General features: G+C 38.3%; 1 protein-coding gene across 4 annotated transcripts in view; it reads left to right on the top strand.

Annotated features, from left to right (window-relative positions):
• The window catches only part of LOC126472148 (uncharacterized), a 628,043-nt gene extending 611,397 nt beyond the window's left edge, over window positions 1-16,646 (top strand). For all 4 annotated transcript variants that reach the window (XM_050099915.1, XM_050099914.1, XM_050099917.1 and 1 more), the window contains 2 exons: window positions 11,094-11,719; window positions 14,126-16,646. In XM_050099915.1, the coding sequence (XP_049955872.1) occupies window positions 11,094-11,719; window positions 14,126-15,292 (1,793 nt within the window). In that variant the 3' untranslated portion in view covers window positions 15,293-16,646. The remainder of the gene's footprint in view (window positions 1-11,093; window positions 11,720-14,125) is intronic.
• Window positions 16,647-20,110: the final 3,464 nt, after the last annotated feature.

The raw sequence follows: 20,110 nt of genomic DNA, 5'->3' as shown, positions 1-20,110 counted from the left end.
TTTTAGAGTGAACATGAAAAGTGTATCCTTTGTGTCTATCTTTATCTTAAAAAGAAGATAGATTTAGCTTGACTGACGGTCTGAACACCACAGTGTTTCCCTGAGGATGATTCTGCTATATTTGCCTGCCAAACAACAATGTGAAGTATTTTTTCACACCTATAAGGTGTTGTAATGATTTGATCAAAAGAAAACAATGAGTGCTCATTCAAAGGAAGATGGAAATAATGATATACCCTCACATAATGGCAAATAATAAAGAGGCTAGACAACCCAGATTCCCTAAACAGAGGGATTCATCTTGCAAGCTATATTATGCCTGAGGCTAACTTTTGTAATTTGTTTCTCCATCCATGTTCATGACTACATATACATTCACAGCTTTTGAGAAAAGAAAAGCTGGTTCATAGACATTCATGTGTGCTCACATTGTAGATTCTTTTGCAGAAGCATATAAGGGATTATTTAAATTCATTAATACCACTACTAAAAATACCCATTTTCAAATAAATGTAACCAAAACAATGATAGCTTGGGTCAGCCTATGCAGTGCTGTTTACTACAGCACCACAGTCTTTCAGGAGGAGGAGGAGGAGATGGTAGTTAACCACATGCTTTCTTTCAAATTTCAGAATAAATTGGCTTCTGTTGAAACATTATGAGGAGCAGAAAATTGGAGAATGAAATTTTTGCTCTTCAGCATTGTGTGTGCTGATATGAGGCTTATTGGCAGATTAAAACTGTGAGGTGGACCAAGACTTGAACTCGGGACCTTGCCTTTTTCGGGCAAGTGCTCTAAGTGGAAGGTAGGAGACGAGGTCCTGGTGAAAGTGAAGCTGTAAGGACAGGTTGTGAGTCATGCTTGGGTAGCTCAGTTGTGAGCTACCCAAATACGACTCACGACCCGTCCTCACAGCTTCATTTCTGCCAGTACCTCATCTCGTACCTTCCAAACTTCACAGGAGAACCACAGAAGTTCTCCTGTGAACCTTGCAAAAGACTAGCACTTCTCGAAGAAAGGATATTGCAGAGACATGGCGCCACAGCCTGGGGGATGTTTCCAGAATCAAATTTTCACTCTGCAGCGGAATGTGTGCTGACGTGAAACTTCCTGGAAGATTAAAACTGTGTGTGCCGGACCGAGACTCGAATTTGGGTGGCTCAGATGGTAGAGCACTTGCCTGGGAAAGGCAAAGGTTCCACGTTCGAGTCTCGGTCCGGCACACAGTTTTAATCTGCCAGGACCATATCAGTGCATACTCAGCTGCAGAGTGAAAATTTCATTCTGGTAACATCCTCCAGGCTGTGGTTAAGCCATGTCTCCACAATATTCTTTTCTTCCAGAAGTGCTTGTCTTGCAAGGTTCGCAGGAGAGCTTCTGCGAAGTTTGGTAGGTAGGAGATGAGGTACTATCGGAAGTGAAGCTGTGAGGATGGGTTGTGAATTGTGCATGGACAGCTCAGTTGCTGGAGGTGCCAAGTTCGAGTCTCAGTCTGGCAGACAGTTTCAGAAAATTATCCATTAGAGAAACTGTTTCTAAATGCAGTGATCAACCTACACCCAACAATTAAAATTTTTCGTCATTCAAGCATATCCCATGCATGCATCTGAGCGTTAGTTCCACAATAATTGTGAAACTAGAGAAAATCAGTGATTAAAAAAAGTGAAAACAGTGTTACTGACTTCTGGATGGATTGTCTGTGGCAGCTGAAGGGTTAATACAGAACTAAAGCAGTAGCATCAGCCATATAGGTACAGCCACCAATATAGAGTGTTCTCCAGGATATGATTAAAGCTTTAGGGGTGGAAATGAAAGCTCTGTGCCTACAGTATTTCGAGCAAGCCTTGAGGTTGTTAAGGTGGACAAATTCTCCAGCATCTTGAAGTTACTGAAATTGAAGTTGCACAGATTGTGGAGTTATAAAATAGATTGTGTTTACAGTTTAAAAATGCCAGCCATAATACCGGTGCAAACTAATTCTATAGAAAGCTGGTTCGAGAACATTTTTCCCCCCACATGTGGAAGGAGTTGGCTGTTAAAATTGATTTTTACCTATTTTGGTGAAAAAGGTAGGCAATGTCTTATCACTAGAGTAGGTTGCTACCTGCTGTGCAACAGATTTAGGTCTAGGCATGACTCTTGCTCTAAATTGAATATGTTAATATACAAGGCTTGTTCAGAAAATTAGTTCTGATGCTATCTGGCATATGGGGGAGTGGGTTGGGGAGAGTCAAGTAGTTTCAGCACAACTATGTCGTTTGGCTCAATATAGGTCTGACATTACTGTGGAAAGATTATTAAACTGTTGTCTATACCGTAAATGTAAATCAAAATGGCTGCTATCAACGAAAATCCCTCCTACACTGAATCCGTTTTATGTGAGAAAAAATACGTGAAACCTTGGGCAGTATATGGAGGGACATAAAGAGGGATAGTGCTATAACCAAATAGTGTTGCTTCTTTCTGGAAGATCGGACAAATTTTATAAATGTCCATAATGATGAAAGAAGTGGACAGCCATCTGGTGTGATGAATGAATTTGTTGCAAAGGTTAATGACCAAATCAGAGAATATCACTGGTTCACAATTACAGAGTTATCGTTTAGATTCTCTCAGATAACATGGGGAGTGTTGTATGTATTTGTGACTGTTAAGCTTGGTCATCACAAATTTTGTGTTTGATGGGTCCCAAAGCTTCTGACTAATGTCCATGAAATGAAGAGCCTGGTAGCCACTTTATTGCTTCTGATGCAATACGATGCAGAACAACATGAATTCCTCATTGACAGTGTGACAGAGGATGAAACATGGGTTGCATACGTTAATGTGGAGGAAAAAACCAATCAATGCATGAAAACAGTTCTTTTGGGATATTTTGTTGATTCTATGGAAAGTGGAACTAGAATAAACTCTGAAATTTGCTATCAAATCATAAAGATGTGTTTGACTTTCAGGAGAGCAGTGCCTGAAGTCTTCAATGACTGCTATAGGAGAATATCTTCAAATGTTCTTGCACAAAATCCAAAGAAATTCTGATCATAGGATGAGGAATTCCACCTTATGCCAGACACCTTTTCAGTTTTGTTTTGCCCAGACATGTTTCAGCATTTTTTGTGCTATCTTCAGTGCTTTATTTTATTTTCTTACTGTAAATTTGTAGTTACATATCAACATTTAGAGAAACTTCTGCTACAAAATATTTAGAATGGTGAATGAATAATTGTTGTAGAATATTATACACCATTTGTTTACAGTTCACAGTTGAGATATGTATTAAGAACCTGATGCACTCTATGTTGTTTATTACATTATGTTTAAAGTTCTAATGGTAATTTAATTGGCAGACAGCAAAACATAATTTTAGCTTTTCTGTTTATTATCCATTCACGGACAGATATGAGTATACATCACTTTTGTGTGTGTGTGTGTGTGTGTGTGTGTGTGTGTGTGTGTGTGTGTGTGCGTAGTAAACAACATACAGTGCATGAGGTCATTAATACATACCTCAACTGTGAATTGGAAACAAATAGTGTATAATATTCTACAACAATTATTCATTCACAATTGTAAATATTTTGTACCAAAAGTTTCTCTAAATGTTAATATGTAACGACAGTTTTACAGTAAGAAAATAAAGTAACCCACTGAAGGTAGCACAAAAAGTGCTGGGTAAAACGAAACTGAAAAGGTGTCTTGCATAAGGTGGAATTCCTTGTCCTGTTCTCATAGCAAGCACGGATATAAGAAGAACTGCAACAACACAGGATGAAATTCTGGTCATATGTAAAGGCTGTTAGTGGCACCAAAGTTAACATCTAGTCACTCATGGATAAGATAGGAACTGAAACTGAGGGTAGCAAAGCAAAAGTGGAAATGCTAAACTCTGTTTTCAAATGTTCCTTTACCCAAAGAAAAATTCAAGAGTGTTGCCCCAGTTTAATTTTCATACCACTGAAAAGTTAAGTGAAATAGATATTAGTGTCAGTGGTATTGAGAAACAGCTGAAATTGTAAAAACTCAACAAAGCCCCAGGACCTGATGGAATCCCTATCAGATTCTGTATTGGATTTGTGGCTGAGTTAGCCCCTCTTTTAACTATATAGTATCATTGGTTGCTCGGGTAAAACATCTGTGCCCAGTAGTTGGAAGAAGACACAGGTCACACCCATCTACAAGAAGAGCAGTGGAAGCGATCCACAAATCTACTGTCCAACATCCTTGAAATCGATTTGTTGTAGATCTTAGAACATGTCCTCAGCTAAAACATAATGAAGTATCTCAAACAGAATGACCTCCTCCATGCCGACCAACGTGGATTCTGAAAACATTGATCATGTGAAACCAAGCTGACTTTTCTTACATTATATACTGAAAGCCTTGGATCAAAGCAGTCAGGTAGATGCAGTATTTCTTGATTTCTGAAAAGCATTTACACACTTATTTCTACACTTGTTATCAAATGTATTACCATAAGGGTATCAAGTGAAATAAATTTGTAACTGGATTGAGGATCTTGCTTGTTGGGAAGATGCAGTAAGTTATTGTTGATGGACAGTCATTGACAGATGTGAACATAACTTGTGGGCTTGCCCCAGGAAGTGTGTTGGGACCCTTCCAGTTCATGATGTTTATTAATGACCTTGCAGACAATATTAAAAGTGTCCTCAGATTTTCTACAGATGATGCAATTATTTGTAATGAAGTACTGTATGAAAGAAGTTACATGAATATTCAGTCAGATTGTGATAAAATTTCCAAGTGGTGTAAAGATTGGCAAATTTCTTTAACTATTCAGAAATTTACAATTGTGCACTTCACAAAATAAAAAAAATTAACATGTGACTACAATATCAGTGAATCACAGGTGAAATAAGCATACTCTGTTTATCGAGCTTAGCTTGTCTAGAAATGAAAGTCGTTTTACATGACATAAAAAAATTTACTTTCTTCAAGTTACTAACTGAAAACACAATTGTCTGAGCAGCAAAGTCTCACTTTTTTGTCATGTGGACTGTCATCTTGCTAATAACATGAAAACGCTTTGGGGAAAACCTTATTAAGGAAGTATTGTGTGTATGGAAAGCTGTTGTGAAGGAGATCAGGGAATTAATCCTAAGAAATCTGTCTGTGCAAGTGCTAAAGATGTGGATTTATTTTATCATACACTTTTTTGTTTTATTGGAATGATATATAATTACAATTTTGATGTGGTTGGGACCTAACAACAGTTAGTTTCATAAGCTATTGAAGTGTATATTTACTGCACTTTTTTCTTTTTTATTCCAGAAATGGAGTAAGGAAAAATCACTTCTTTTAGCTTCCAAAACAAACTGTTCTTATATGTACAACCATATCAAAATTGTAAATATTTCCAAAGTACTTTCAGTGTAGTAAATCAATGAAATGAACTGTGTATGTTAAAATAAATTCACATTTTTAGTAATTACATAGATGGGTTTGAAATATGTCAAGCAACTGTATAGTGACTGTGGACACCAGTGACTCTCCAAATGAAGAGTTGTTATTTAGTTATGTTGGTTGGTGTATAATTTCCGTAGTTATAGGTTTTGCTTCTGGCTTTTAATAGTGATCCTTGCCTATTGTAAACAATGTTCTAGATAATGGTGACTGTGAGTCTTAGTGACTATCCTATTGGAGTGATTTATATTTTTTCTATTAATGTTTGGTGAGTCATATGTTGGTTTTATGACTTCCAGATTAACAGGTGTGTTTGTTTTTAATAGCAGACTGTGCCATATTTTTAACACATATTTAAATTACCTAGTTTTCTCACCATTGCTGCCTAGATCCTTTTTCTTTTAATCAAGTACCAACTTCTCTGCCAGAGCTTGCAAGTCATGGTACCAGGACCTTCACTGAGGATTCGCTTTGTCACTCCACACCTTCAGTTTTTGTTTCATTGCAATGATTTTGAGAAATTTAGTTTGTGTGTTTACCAAAAAACATGTAACTGATATGAACAGAATCAGATATTATATATTTGCAGTAGACAGTACTACATAATTGAAACATAACAGTAAGCCCTTCACAATTCCCATCTAAATATTGCCATAAAAAAGTACTTGTACATAACTATATTCTACAACATGTACAGACCCCGTAAATATGTATGTGCTTCATGACATACTTTTTTTTTTACATCTTTGTAGACTAACTGCATTTGAGTTTCTACAATTGTATCTTCAGACTTACAATAGCCTCCTTCCTTCCCTCCTCCCAATAGTCTTTCTTAGTTGTTAGCTACTGCTCAGTACATACTTTCCATTTCATTTCCTTCATACTGACACATGTTGTACACTTTCTCAGTAATTTTATTTGTTCCATTTCTCTACCTGCATACATTCCGTAGCTTTTCCTTTACTGTGAATGTAATATAATAATTCTATGTGTTCTCAGAATGCTGTGCGCTGATTCTCCTGACAGCTGGCCTTTAGTATGTGTTTTCTTGCCTTACTCACATCACATCACATCATTCATTCATTCATTCATTCATTCAGGGGGTGTAGCATTTCACATAAGGAGACATTGTATCATGGAGAAACTGTATTTATCCACTGTCAGGACCAAAATGCAAGTTTTGGTGATGTCTGGTATTGGTTTGTTAGTAAACCATCTTCAAGTTCATTTTCAAGCATGTTGTTGTTGTTGTTGTGGTCTTCAGTCCTGAGACTGGTTTGATGCAGCTCTCCATGCTACTCTATCTTGTGCAAGCTTCATCATCTCCCAGTACCTACTGCAACCTACATCCTTCTGAATCTGCTTAGTGTATTCATCTCTTGGTCTCCCTCTACGATTTTTACCCTCCACGCTGCCCTCCAATGCTAAATTTGTGATCCCTTGATGCCTCAAAACATGTCCTACCAACCGATCCCTTCTTCTAGTCAAGTTGTGCCACAAACTTCTCTTCTCTCCAATCCTATTCAATACCTCCTCATTAGTTACGTGATCTACCCACCTTATCTTCAGCATTCTTCTGTAGCACCACATTTCGAAAGCTTCTATTCTCTTCTTGTCCATACTAGTTATCGTCCATGTTTCACTTCCATACATGGCTACACTCCATACAAATACTTTCAGAAACGACTTCCTGACACTTAAATCTATACTCGATGTTAACAAATTTCTCTTCTTCAGAAACGATTTCCTTGCCATTGCCAGTCTACATTTTATATCTTCTCTACTTCGATCATCATCTGTTATTTTACTCCCTAAATAGCAAAACTCCTTTACTACTTTAAGTGTCTCATTTCCTTATCTAATTCCCTCAGCATCACCCAATTTAATTTGACTACATTCCATTATCCTCGTTTTGCTTTTGTTGATGTTCATCTTATATCCTCCTTTCAAGACACTGTCCATTCCGTTCAACTGCTCTTCCAAGTCCTTTGCTGTCTCTGACAGAATTACAATGTCATCGGCGAACCTCAAAGTCTTTAGTTCTTCTCCATGAATTTTAATACCTACTCCGAATTTTTCTTTTGTTTCCTTTACTGCTTGCTCAATATACAGATTGAATAACATCGGGGAGAGGCTACAACCCTGTCTCACTCCTTTCCCAACCACTGCTTCCCTTTCATGCCCCTCGACTCTTATAACTGCCATCTGGTTTCTGTACAAATTGTAAATAGCCTTTCGCTCCCTGTATTTTACCCCTGCCACCTTTAGAATGTGAAAGAGAGTATGCCAGTCAACATTGTCAAAAGCTTTCTCTAAGTCTACAAATGCTAGAAACGTAGGTTTGCCTTTTCTTAATCTTTCTTCTAAGATAAGTCGTAAGGTTAGTATTGCCTCACGTGTTCCAACATTTCTACGGAATCCGAACTGATCTTCCCCGAGGTCCGCTTCTACCAGTTTTTCCATTCGTCTGTAAAGAATTCGCGTTAGTATTTTGCCGCTGTGATAGTTCGGTAATTTTCACATCTGTCAACACCTGCTTTCTTTGGGATTGGAATTATTATATTCTTCTTGAAGTCTGAGGGTATTTCACCTGTCTCATACATCTTGCTCACCAGATGGTAGAGTTTTGTCAGGACTGGCTCTCCCAAGGCCGTCAGTAGATCTAATGGAATGTTGTCTACTCCCGGGGCCTTGTTTCGACTCAGGTCTTTCAGTGCTCTGTCAAACTCTTCACACAGTATCGTATCTCCCATTTCATCTTCATCTACATCCTCTTCCATTTCCATAATATTGTCCTCAAGTACATCGCGCTTGTATAAACCCTCTATATACTCCTTCCACCTTTCTGCCTTCCCTTCTTTGCTTAGAAGTGGGTTGCCATCTGAGCTCTTGATATTCATACAAGTGGTTCTCTTATCTCCAAAGGTCTCTTTAATTTTCCTGTAGGCAGTACCTATCTTACCCCTAGTGAGATAAGCCTCTACATCCTTACATTTGTCCTCTAGCCATCCCTGCTTAGCCATTTTGCACTTCCTGTCGATCTCATTTTTGAGACGTTTGTATTCCTTTTTGCCTGCTTCATTTACTGCATTTTTATATTTTCTCCTTTCATCAATTAAATTCAATATTACTTCTGTTACCCAAGGATTTCTATTAGCCCTTGTCTTTTTACGTACTTGATCGTCTGCTGCTTTCACTACTTCATCCCTCAGAGCTACCCATTCTTCTTCTACTGTATTTCTTTCCCCCATTCCTGTCAATTGTTCCCTTATGCTCTCCCTGAAACTCTCTACAACCTCTCGTTCTTTCAGTTTATCCAGGTCCCATCTCCTTAAATTCCCACATTTTTGCAGTTTCTTCAGTTTCAATCTGCAGTTCATAACCAATAGATTGTGGTCAGAATCCATATCTGCCCCTGGAAATGTCTTACAATTTAAAACCTGATTCCTAAATCTCTGTCTTACCATTATATAATCTATCTGATACCTTTTAGTATCTCCAGGATTCTTCCAGGTATACAACCTTCTTTTATGATTCTTGAACCAAGTGTTAGCTATGATTAAGTTATGCTCTGTGCAAAATTCTACAAGGTGGCTTCCTCTTTCATTTCTTCCCCCCAATCCATATTCACCTACTATGTTTCCTTCTCTCCCTTTTCCTACTGACGAATTCCAGTCACCCATGACTATTAAATTTTCGTCTCCCTTCACTACCTGAATAATTTCTTTTATCTCGTCATACATTTCATCAATTTCTTCTTCATCTGCAGAGCTAGTTGGCTTATAAACTTGTACTACTGTAGTAGGCATGGGCTTTGTGTCTATCTTGGCCACAATAATGCGTTCACTATGCTGTTTGTAGTAGCTAACCCGCACTCCTATTTTTTTTATTCATTATTAAACCTACTCCTGCATTACCCCTATTTGATTTTGTATTTATAACTCTGTAATCACCTGACCAAAAGTCTTGTTCCTCCTGCCACCGAACTTCACCAATTCCAACTATATCTAACTTTAACCTATCCATTTCCCTTTTTAAATTTTCTAACCTACCTGCCCGATTAAGGGATCTGACATTCCACGCTCCGATCCGTAGAACGCCAGTTTTCTTTCTCCTGATAACGACGTCCTCTTGAGTAGTCCCTGCCTGGAGATCCGAATGGGGGACTATTTTACCTCCGGAATATTTTACCCAAGAGGACGCCATCATCATTTAATCATACAGTAAAGCTGCATGTCCTTGGGAAAAATTACGGCTGTAGTTTCCCCTTGCTTTCAGCCGTTCGCAGTACCAGCAGAGCAAGGCCGTTTTGGTTAATGTTACAAGGCCAGATCAGTCAATCATCCAGACTGTTGCCCCTGCAACTACTGAAAAGGCTGCTGTCCCTCTTCAGGAACCACATGTTTGTCTGGCCTCTCAACAGATACACCTGCGTTGTGGTTGCACATACGGTACGGCCATCTGTATCGCTGAGGCACGCAAGCCTCCCCACCAATGGCAAGGTCCATGGTTCAAGCATATAAAGTAAAATAGCTTCATAATTTTCATTAAAACACAAATAAGTATTGTAAAGCATTAAAATGCACATACCAGATTATTGTTCACAAAGCATATTGCTGGTGTACTATGTCAAATTATCTGGACATTGTTAATATAGCTTGCTTAGGGCAGCAAATGCATACAGCTTCATGAAATTGTGAAAATATCACAGTGCCTTCAATGCAACCGTAAGACTCATTATCTTTGACACCCTAAATAGGCTATGTTAACCATATAACTACAGTTTGTGGGAAGCACCAGCTACAGACAGCGGGTGGAGAGACTTAGTTACTCTGTGGCTGATCAGCTGAGTTGTATTTCTGCTATTATTCTTTGCTGTAATGTCTTTGACAGTTCTCTTTTTATACATTGTTAAGTGGCAATATTTAATGTAATAATCAAGAAAATCAATAGTTATTACTCACTATGCTGGGGAGTTTCTGTATCTGTAGACTACACCATGAGCAATTCTTATAAGTTTGGCATAGCATACCAAACAAAATGCTCGATGTATAGACACACTATTGTTTATTGTTCATACTGGAAGGAATAATCGGGTACATGTACCTCTAATATATGTTATTTCTATCTGAGTTTTAATGGGGATTATAATGCTATTTGTGCATGGATCTGAAAATGGTTTGCTAAAAAACTGAAACTGATAATCACCAAAAACTTGCATTGTGATCTTATTGATAATAAATACTCTGTAGTATTACTGTCTTGATCACTGATTCTGGGATAGGGTCTTGTCTGCAGAATAAATCTTTCACTTTGCAGTAAACTGTGTGCTATTTTGAAACTTCAAGCAAGATTACAGCTGAAGCTCGTAGGACAGGGTGTGCATTGTGCCTGGATAACTCTTTTGGTAAGAGGACTGCCCATGAAAGGCGAGATTCCAGGAAGATTTAGGGCCTCTTTTTATTCTCAGCTTGGAAAAGTTACTCTTTGGGGTGATATAAGATTTTCAGTTGTGGTTATCTCTACATAATGATAATGCATACACTTAGTGAAAGACCTTTTTTCTGTCAAGAATTTAATTTTGTAACTGTTGTGATGTTCACCTGTACCGTATGCTTACTTTTACTGTTGATATTTGATTTTAATTTTGTGATGTTATGTAACTCTGTTACAGGTGTATCTACTAGTGAGGTAACATCTCATCTAGAAGAACAACCAACAGCTCCAGGCTTAACACCAATACCATCAGCTACAGCTCTTCCAGTGCCTCAGCAACAAGTTAACACAGTTCCAGGAGGACACTTTTTACCTCCCAGTTTACCTGCTGCTACACCATCTGTGATGGCACCATCACCTCCACAGAGTCCACAACCAGCAACGTCACCACCAAGTCCACCGTCAACTCCTACTGCCACATCACCAACACCTCACTCAGAAACAGAAACCATTGTTCAAACAAAACTAGCACCGAGGATGCTTAAGGCAGTTTTAGTAAAGAAAGAAATTTGGGATCCAGGAGAGACGCGTGATTCTCCTACTGCTTGTAATGCTGCATGGCCCACCTCTTACGCTGCTGCAGCGGACGATGCAGGAACAACGTTTGTCTCAGAGCTGCGTCTCTCAGATCAACTGGCTAATGGTGACACAGTTCAGAAGGGAGTTGGCCGCAGAGACCCGTTTTCAGCTCAACTGGATCGTGTTTTTGATAGAGAGGAGCGCCGACCATATGATCAACGAGAGTGTCCCTCGAGGCAGAGTTCTTGGAGTTCCTATGATAGTGCAGTTGTCCTTGGATACCAGGTTTGTGTCTCTATAATATTAATTGTATATGAAGCAGTAGAAACTTACTGTTTCATTACCATTCAATATTAACTAATGGGATATCTCTCTCTCTCTCTCTCTCTCTCTGTAAATCCTGTCAGTAACATTTTTGCTATTCAAATCATGCTCTTTTCTCATCTTTGTTGTGCTTTGTTTATAGGGTAATGTAAGCAACTTCTTTACCTTATAGGTACTGTGCTTTTTTCATTAATTTTGAGTGTATGAAGCACCTGAAAGATTCAAAACATAACAATTCTTTAAATTCTTGTTGTGTTTGTAATTCAGATAAAGTAGACGTGGAGAAATTAATTGAGTGATAGAGTGTATGATGACTTCGTGCATAGAAATGTAAACGGTTTCCTCAGTACAACGGAAACATCATTGAGATATGAATTTACATTTTATACATACAGAATAGCAACTTTGGAGTTACTTAAGTTAAATTAGATTTAGAAAAACCCCAAAAAAGTTACTATAATTCCTGTTATTCTCAGCATATTGAGGTAGTGTGCTTTTCTTGAGTTTGGTCAGTTGTGACAATGTTAATTAGTATTTTCCACCATCCTATAATTTTTACTAACTCAGTTGGCAGCTTTTATTCTTTCTGGTTCAGAATCCTGATCTTTCAAAGAGACACTTTCCACAGTCATCTTTCTGAAAACGCAGTTTATTTTCTCCCCCACATATACAGAATTTCCTGTTTTCTATAGCTACTTAATTGCTTGTCCCTTACTTAACTTGTCCATCTCTTATTGTGTCTTCAACTGACCAAAAGTCTCAGCCCATAACCGAGAAAGTATTGTTAGCCTGCTCTTGAAGTCAACTGTCTAAGAAGAACCATAGTTTTTTTGCTGCTTAAAGTTTTGAAAGTGAGGAGAATTGAAAAGTAGATAGTGCAGGGTCACCTTTCCATGTGCAGTGTACACCAGCCATGAACAGTGTTTCAAATTGTTTGATAATTCACGATCTTGTGTGTACTATGCAGCCACATAAACGAACTTAGTGAGGCAGCAGCTGAATACTGGCTAACATTGTTATATATTTGCATGCAGTACTAGAACATCATTTTCATTAGCTTTCTTTGTATTTTATTCCAGCATGCCACCCTCTGGATAACTCTTGTAAAAATGTAATGAATTTTTATTGCACACAAAATATTGATAACTTATTGTATAGCAGAAATGTTGAGTCAAAGACAGGTACAACAAAAAGACTTCTAAACAAGTAAGCTTTTTGAAGAATTATTGAAATTTCACCATCGAGGCCAAAACTAAACTGACACAAAACTTATAGATTACACAGTAATATTCCGGAAGTCTTTCCTATTTTCTGAGATAAGATGTGTTATTGTTCATGTGGGAATGCTGTCTTAGAAAAACAGTGCTTCTACAGAATGGAATCTTAATCTGAGCAAAACCATTATATGACCAGCTTGCTTGATTTTCCTGAATCGTCCCAGGGCTCTTTAATGAGTTATATCTGACATTTTGTAGGTCATTTTTATAATGAAGACAGTGGAGATGTGTTAGAGTTATTGTCATAGTCATTAATAGAAAGCACTTGCCCAGACAAAAGATGGAGTACGCACATGGGAAGTATGTGGAAAATTGAAAGGGTGGGGGTTGTAGTAAGATTTTCATTGTCATTCCATATTGTGTTTAAACAATGGAAAATATGGGATGGACTGTTCTTTTTAACTACTTCTTTTCTTGGCTTTGGTCATTCCTGCAGTATGCACTTCCCTGTATCACTCACATTCATCTGTTCTACTGTATTCTATAACAGTTCTATTTTATGGAGTTGGGGCTGTGCAGCAGTTGTAATGTCCTTTTTCAATATTATTACATTAACTCAGCTGTAATCAGTAAATTCTGCTTCTTCTCCTTCCTTCATCTTATCAGATATTACTGCTCTGACCTCCAGTCCAACTGTATCTTTTAATTAGGAAGAGAGGGGTTTAAATCCCTCTCTGGTCATCCTATAGTTTATTCTTGTATAACCAAGCTAGTTATCAGTCCCAGAGGGCCTTGCCATTAACAGGGTATTAAATTCTACTCTTCTGTTATCTTTTGACAACAGACACATAGGAGGACTCATAAGTATTTATCTCCTTAGTAGTACTTTTACTCAGTAAAGAGATATATATGCTTTGCCGATGATTATTAATCTTAGTGAGTAGAGTAGAAGATTTTTTTCAAAGCAGTGTTAGATGCCTTTTAAAGGGTACTCTGTTTAATCATATTTTGCTATCAGTCATGTTCCTCATGGTTCACCTTTATGCTAGAAACAATTTGCATACTTAATGTAAAGTATAAAAATGTACATTTTAATGCTATTCTCTCTGCCAGTACTATGTAATGTTTAATGTTTCTTTTTTAATTTCAGGGTGAACGGGATACGCCGTCCCGACAAAGCTCATGGGGTTCTGGAGACACAGGTCGGTGGGCTGCATCACGTAACAGCAGCTGGGGCTCTTATGACATGCGACCACCAGCTAGTGATCACCTCGGATCTGCTGCTACCGGCACTGTTAAGCGTCAAGCAAAGCAGAAATTAGAGCAAGGTGCAGGAGTGAAACGTGTTTGTGGTTCACCTTCTGAGTCTGTGTCAGGTGCAGGATGTCCCCATGGCCCATGTCCTTACCTCAGTGTAACCGATAGCAACACAAATTCCTGTAATCATGGACTGTTCCACTGTGCCAGCTCTCCTGCTCTGTGTGGAACGCAAGGATCAGTGACAATGGGACCAAAACCTTCTGGGTCGGACCGCCTCTGTTTGTCGGCAGCTTCATTGCCATTGTCTGTCAGTGCTCCTGCAGCCTCCCCCGCATTTCGTTCATCTGAGCCGCCACCTCCCCCTTCTCCTCCTGAGACATCAGATGCACCATCACCCTGTGTCATCGGTACTACCCAATGTCCGTCAGTGAAACAGCAGAGGCTTGTTTTAGAGAACCTCAGTGATCTCTCAAAACGTAGCCGAAGTGGTCCATCAGATACTCCTGCAGCAGATGGCCTAGCAGGGATTGTGAAAAACCTTAAAAAGGAATTTGAAGCAAAGTCAAGTGGTGCATCGAGTGGTGATGTTTCAGCAACTCATTCAGACTGCACTTCAGAAGGGACTGATAAGAAGGTACGGAGCCTTCCGTCTTCACCTGTTAGTGGTCATCACAGTAGTACAAACATGGAGGACACGTCAGTGCGCAAACTAGTTGGCCATTATGAAGCAAGACCACCTCATAGACAGCGGCTGTCTTCTGAAGGTGCGGCATCTGCTCCCCCTCCTCCTCCTCCTCCTCTTCCTCCTCCTCCTCCTCCTTCTTCTTCCATGGTTACTGCTCCTCAGCCTCTGCCACGTGCTAGACCTGTGCCATTATCTGTCTCCGGTGCTGGTGTCGGTGTCGGTGTTGGTGCTGTTGCTGCTGCCGCAGCTGCAGCTGCTACTGCGACTGCTGTTGTGGCAGCAGCAGGAAGGAAACTGCAGCAAGGAAAGACACATCCACTTACTAGGCTGGCAAAGCCGCGCCATTCAAACCCTGTCTATAACACTATGTGATCTTATCTGTGATCTATTTATAAGCACTGGCCATATATCTGAATGGTTTTGTGTCATTAAGCTACTGAAATTTTACTGGTTGTTCTGTTTTAATTCTTTTATATGTGCTGATTTTTAGTTTCTCTCAATCCCATGAACGAGTTGTGAAAATTGTAATGTAACATGTTTGTAAAATGAATGTAAGGGCATCATTTCTGCATATTCCTTTGTGTCAACCTAATAAAACACAAACTGTTACAAGACACAGATAACCTACTTTTTTTTGCACTGAATAGGCTGAAATGACTAGAAAATAGCATGCTCAAATTTATGGTTCTGGAATCAATGAAGGAGAAAGAAGGCTGAATGCATTTTCACAAAATTTCATGCAGTATTTGAACATAAAGGCCATGTGAATGACTAAGTATATAATTAAATAATATTTACACACATATCATGTATGCTGTAATGAGGATAATACCTGTTAATGTCTTGTGTTGTCACAGTACAATTTGACTGGTAGTATTGCTGCCATTATAATTGTACCTCATGTTTCCACTGTTACTGTATGACTGTTATTCAGTGGAAACAATAGTGTATTGTTACTATCACAGCTTTTTAGCAACAGAGTTGCAATAAGTGTGAAAACCCACCAATGAGAAGGGAAATACAGGCACTTAACACATCTAGGGAGGTGAAAGTTACATTACAAAGAATCACTTTTGTAATTGCAGCCTCATATCTACTGAGCCTGTATGAGCCCAATGAGCACATGTGTTAAACTGTACTTCTGCTGATAATTTGGTATGTAAATTTATTTGGACTCGAACTCCACAAATTAATAATAAAGATACTGCTAACAAATGCCAGCAGTTAAGAAGCATCCCAGTTTGTAAATCAGCTTATTTAAGATTGTTAAGATCCACTTCTTGGCATAATAATCATTGTGTATTACAGAGAAGAAGAAATAGTGGCATACTTCTAGTGCCACATTGCCCCACAGGTACAAGTAATTGGACACATTTCATAATGACATGAAATGAAATGAAGAGCATCACACTATATACATATGTAACAGATGTTTATTTCTTTTTATGACGGTAGTGTTTGCAATTTTAAAACCTGAGGAAATTTAAATTGCCTACCAGTGCCTGCAGTATAGAGCCATGACTAAGCGCAACACTGTGCTGGCTGTTCTAGTCATACAAACTTGCAGCCGACTCGGAAATTGTGCATAAGTTTCATGTGCACTCACATTTGTAATATTGTTTTCTCCACTTTTGTGTAAATGTTTCCATTTTTGTGATTTATGTGTAAAACTTTTGTACCATAGTTTGTATAAATAATTACATATATTGTTTATTGCTTGAGTTAATTTTTTTTTCTTTTTATTTGGAATTTGAACTTCTCACTCCTTCTCCTCACCTGTTTGTAAGCGTCAGCATTAAGCTTAAATCAGATCACACTCATAAATTTTCTTGGCTGCACAGAATGCAACTTTTAGAGGATAGCCATTCCTCGACATAGGTGCTCCCTTAACAGTTGCAAGGTGGCGATGTCTAGGCTTTTTGGACCGAATCTCTCCCCAGTCCACAGAATAAACTCCCCGTGAGAATTCTTTGATGGATGCCTTTGTCTGAAGAAATGGAGTACATCATTAACATTGAAATAACTTTATCAATATTGTGTTTCTATATTAAGTAATAAAAGCAGAAAGTTTTATGTGACACACACACACACACACACACACACACACACACACACACACACACACACACAAATTAAATTGACACTGTGAGAACACTTATGATTGCTTGTTACGATAATACTGAATTGGAGGATATTCCAAATAACTGATTTATGTTATTTGTATCGTGTTATACTTCCAATTTGCAAGTTAAAAAAAGAAAAAAAAGGTGATTTGACTTTGCTGCAAATCTTTGCAATTTTAGCTGAATATAGCACAGATAAGAAACATCAATACCATAACTGTAAATGTGTATAAGATATTTATAATAGAGGGAAACATTCCACGTGGGAAAAATATATCTAAAAACACAGATGATGTGACTTACCGAACGAAAGTGCTGGCAGGTCGATAGACACACAAACATACACACGAAATTCAAGCTTTCGCAACAAACTGTTGCCTCATCAGGAAAGAGGGAAGGAGAGGGAAAGATGAAAGGATGTGGGTTTTAAGGGAGGGGGTAAAGAGTCATTCCAATCCCAGGAGCGGAAAGACTTACCTTAGGGGGGAAAAAAGGACAGGTATACACTCTTGCGCACGCGCGCCACACACACACACACACACACACACACACACACACACACACACAAGCAGACATTTCCCTTAAAACCCACATCCTTTCGTCTTTCCCTCTCCTTCCCTCTTTCCTGATGAGGCAACAGTTTGTTGCGAAAGCTTGAATTTCGTGTGTATGTTTGTGTTTGTTTGTGTGTGTATCGACCTGCCAGCACTTTCGTTCGGTAAGTCACATCATCTGTGTTTTTAGATGCATAAGATATTTCTTAGATAAGGTAAGAGTTGTGGTATCTGACAGGCATATATGTTAAAAAAAGGGGGGGGGGTTGTGATCTTTATTTTAATCTGGAGAGAAAAGCTGCTGGGAGGTAAAAGCTCACAATCAAGAGACCGTAGGAAAAGTGCCTATTTTTTTATTTAATTGTTTTTGGATATATATCTGAAAAGCAAAATTTTATTTTACAAAATAAGATTATTTAGTTGGAATTATAACTTTGATGTGACGAAATTGTGGCATGGCCTTCTTGAAAAAGCAGTTCTTGAAATTCACCTGCAATGATTAATTCTTAGAAACTTGAATCAAGATGTTCAAAACCAATTTTACTATTAGTGGCCTTAATACAAATATATACCCTATTACTATGTCAGATAAAGGAGAGGAGGACAGGCGAGAAATTTATGAATGCTGAGAGTGACTATGATTCCCCAAATCAGTGGCATTAGGTGGTAAAATTCAATTTAGACGGTTAATGTTTGAAGAAGTCATATACAATAAACTATTTCTTAGAGCGTACTTGGACTTCTGAAATTCTTTCATATATCTTTAGCAAATCGTAATTAGTGTACAATGCTAGAATGAGCGTATGCTGATTTCATATTAAGATGCAAATCTTTAGCAAGCAGTTGTATAGCATTTTCAAATAAATAAGTAATGAAAATGACAAGGCCCTATGTAATATATAACAATTACAGTATCTGAACATCTTTTGCTTGTTTTTCAGAATCTAATGAATGACAAGTTAAATTGTTTTCATAGTGTCCTATGCCACTAACAGGAGTGCCACAGCAATTTATTTATTTATTTTTATTCAGTGGTGAACACAGCAGAATTTTCTACTCTGCGGTTATCAACAAAAAGCTCAAAAAATATACTGTGTTTACTTGAATCTAAGCCGCACCTGAAAAATGAGACTCGAAATCAAGGAAAAAAATTTTCCCGAATCTAAGCTGCACCTGAAATTTGAGACTCGAAATTCAAGGGAAGAGAGAAGTTTTAGGCCGCACCTCCAAATCGAAACAAAGCTGGTTCATTGTAATATGAGACACAATTTTGGTAGACTGAATGACGATACAGCTACAGTAGTTTAGTTCGAGTCATAAGCTTAGCAGTTAAGCTTCACCAGGTAGCCATTGCTATGCGTCAGGCGCTCCGTTCATATTTATACGGGTACCCTTCCTTTTTCACGTGCTTTGTCTGGTTTGAACCGATTGCTTATTTTTCTTTGATCTGATAAGTGCCGTTCTCTTTGTTATGGGTGTTTACGTCATTCTAAGCTGAAAATGCATTATTGTAATGTGTCATGCATTGTTTGTCGCATTCTGATGATGTGTGTTTACGACCTGTCGCCGCTTGCGGCATGGCTTGCTTTTTTGCACCCTACTACCGCTTACAATTAAAAAAAAAAGAGAGGAATCGTCTCATTAGCGAAACAATGGCAAGAGACTGCTGTTTGTTGTTGCTCACACTGCTGCTTTCTTTGGTAATGATCAACAAGAACCAAATAATAGACTGCGTATGATAGATGATGTTCTGAACAAGAGTTTAGCTAAAATTTTTCTCCGTTGGAAAATCTTTGCAGACGCCTCTTTTGTACACTACATTCTGCACAGAAATTAGAGTCATCTTAGATTTAAAAATCTAGGCAATTGCCGTGCTTCATTTCTGACTGTATCACTATTAGGCATACGAATATAAACATGACATGATATGTATATTCTTCCGCGTTTGCTGTTGTCTCACACTAGTTTCGTAGTTTATTAGGCAAACAGGATTTAAATGAGATAGCAGCAAACACGAAAGAATACGTGGCAAAATGTTTATATTCGTATTATTTGTATGGTGAAGAGAATACTGCATGTGATTCACAATTCAAAAAAGTTCCTATTAGCAACCATCTCTTCTCACAGGGAGGAAAAAATTCAGAACATAGAGTTGGCCATATTGAAAAACATCACGAACAGTCTTGCCAGTCGGATTTTCGTAGTACAGTGAAATGCTGCTACGTTCGAAGATGAACAATATGGAATTTATATTTACTTTGTTGGATAATGTATGAAAATGCAGTGGTCGAAACTCGGGACGAAGAAAAAAAGCTTGTCTTCCACCTTTTTTTTAAAATATTTTTTACTGACCCAGAGGTTTTGGATCCAGTATTTATCTTTATGCCTGCAAAGCATGCCTGTGTAGCGCTACATATTTTCAACGGCAGAAGTTAGTTGTGGCAGCACCTACCATCATTTTTCAGAACTTCCACTTACTTTGCACTCGATTCTAAGCCGCAGGCGGTTTTTTC

This window comes from Schistocerca serialis, chromosome 1 (assembly GCF_023864345.2).
Source record: "Schistocerca serialis cubense isolate TAMUIC-IGC-003099 chromosome 1, iqSchSeri2.2, whole genome shotgun sequence".
In the NCBI taxonomy this organism is placed as follows: domain Eukaryota; kingdom Metazoa; phylum Arthropoda; class Insecta; order Orthoptera; family Acrididae; genus Schistocerca; species Schistocerca serialis.
Note: the sequence above shows the minus strand (reverse complement) of the source record. Positions and strands in the feature narration are given on the sequence as shown.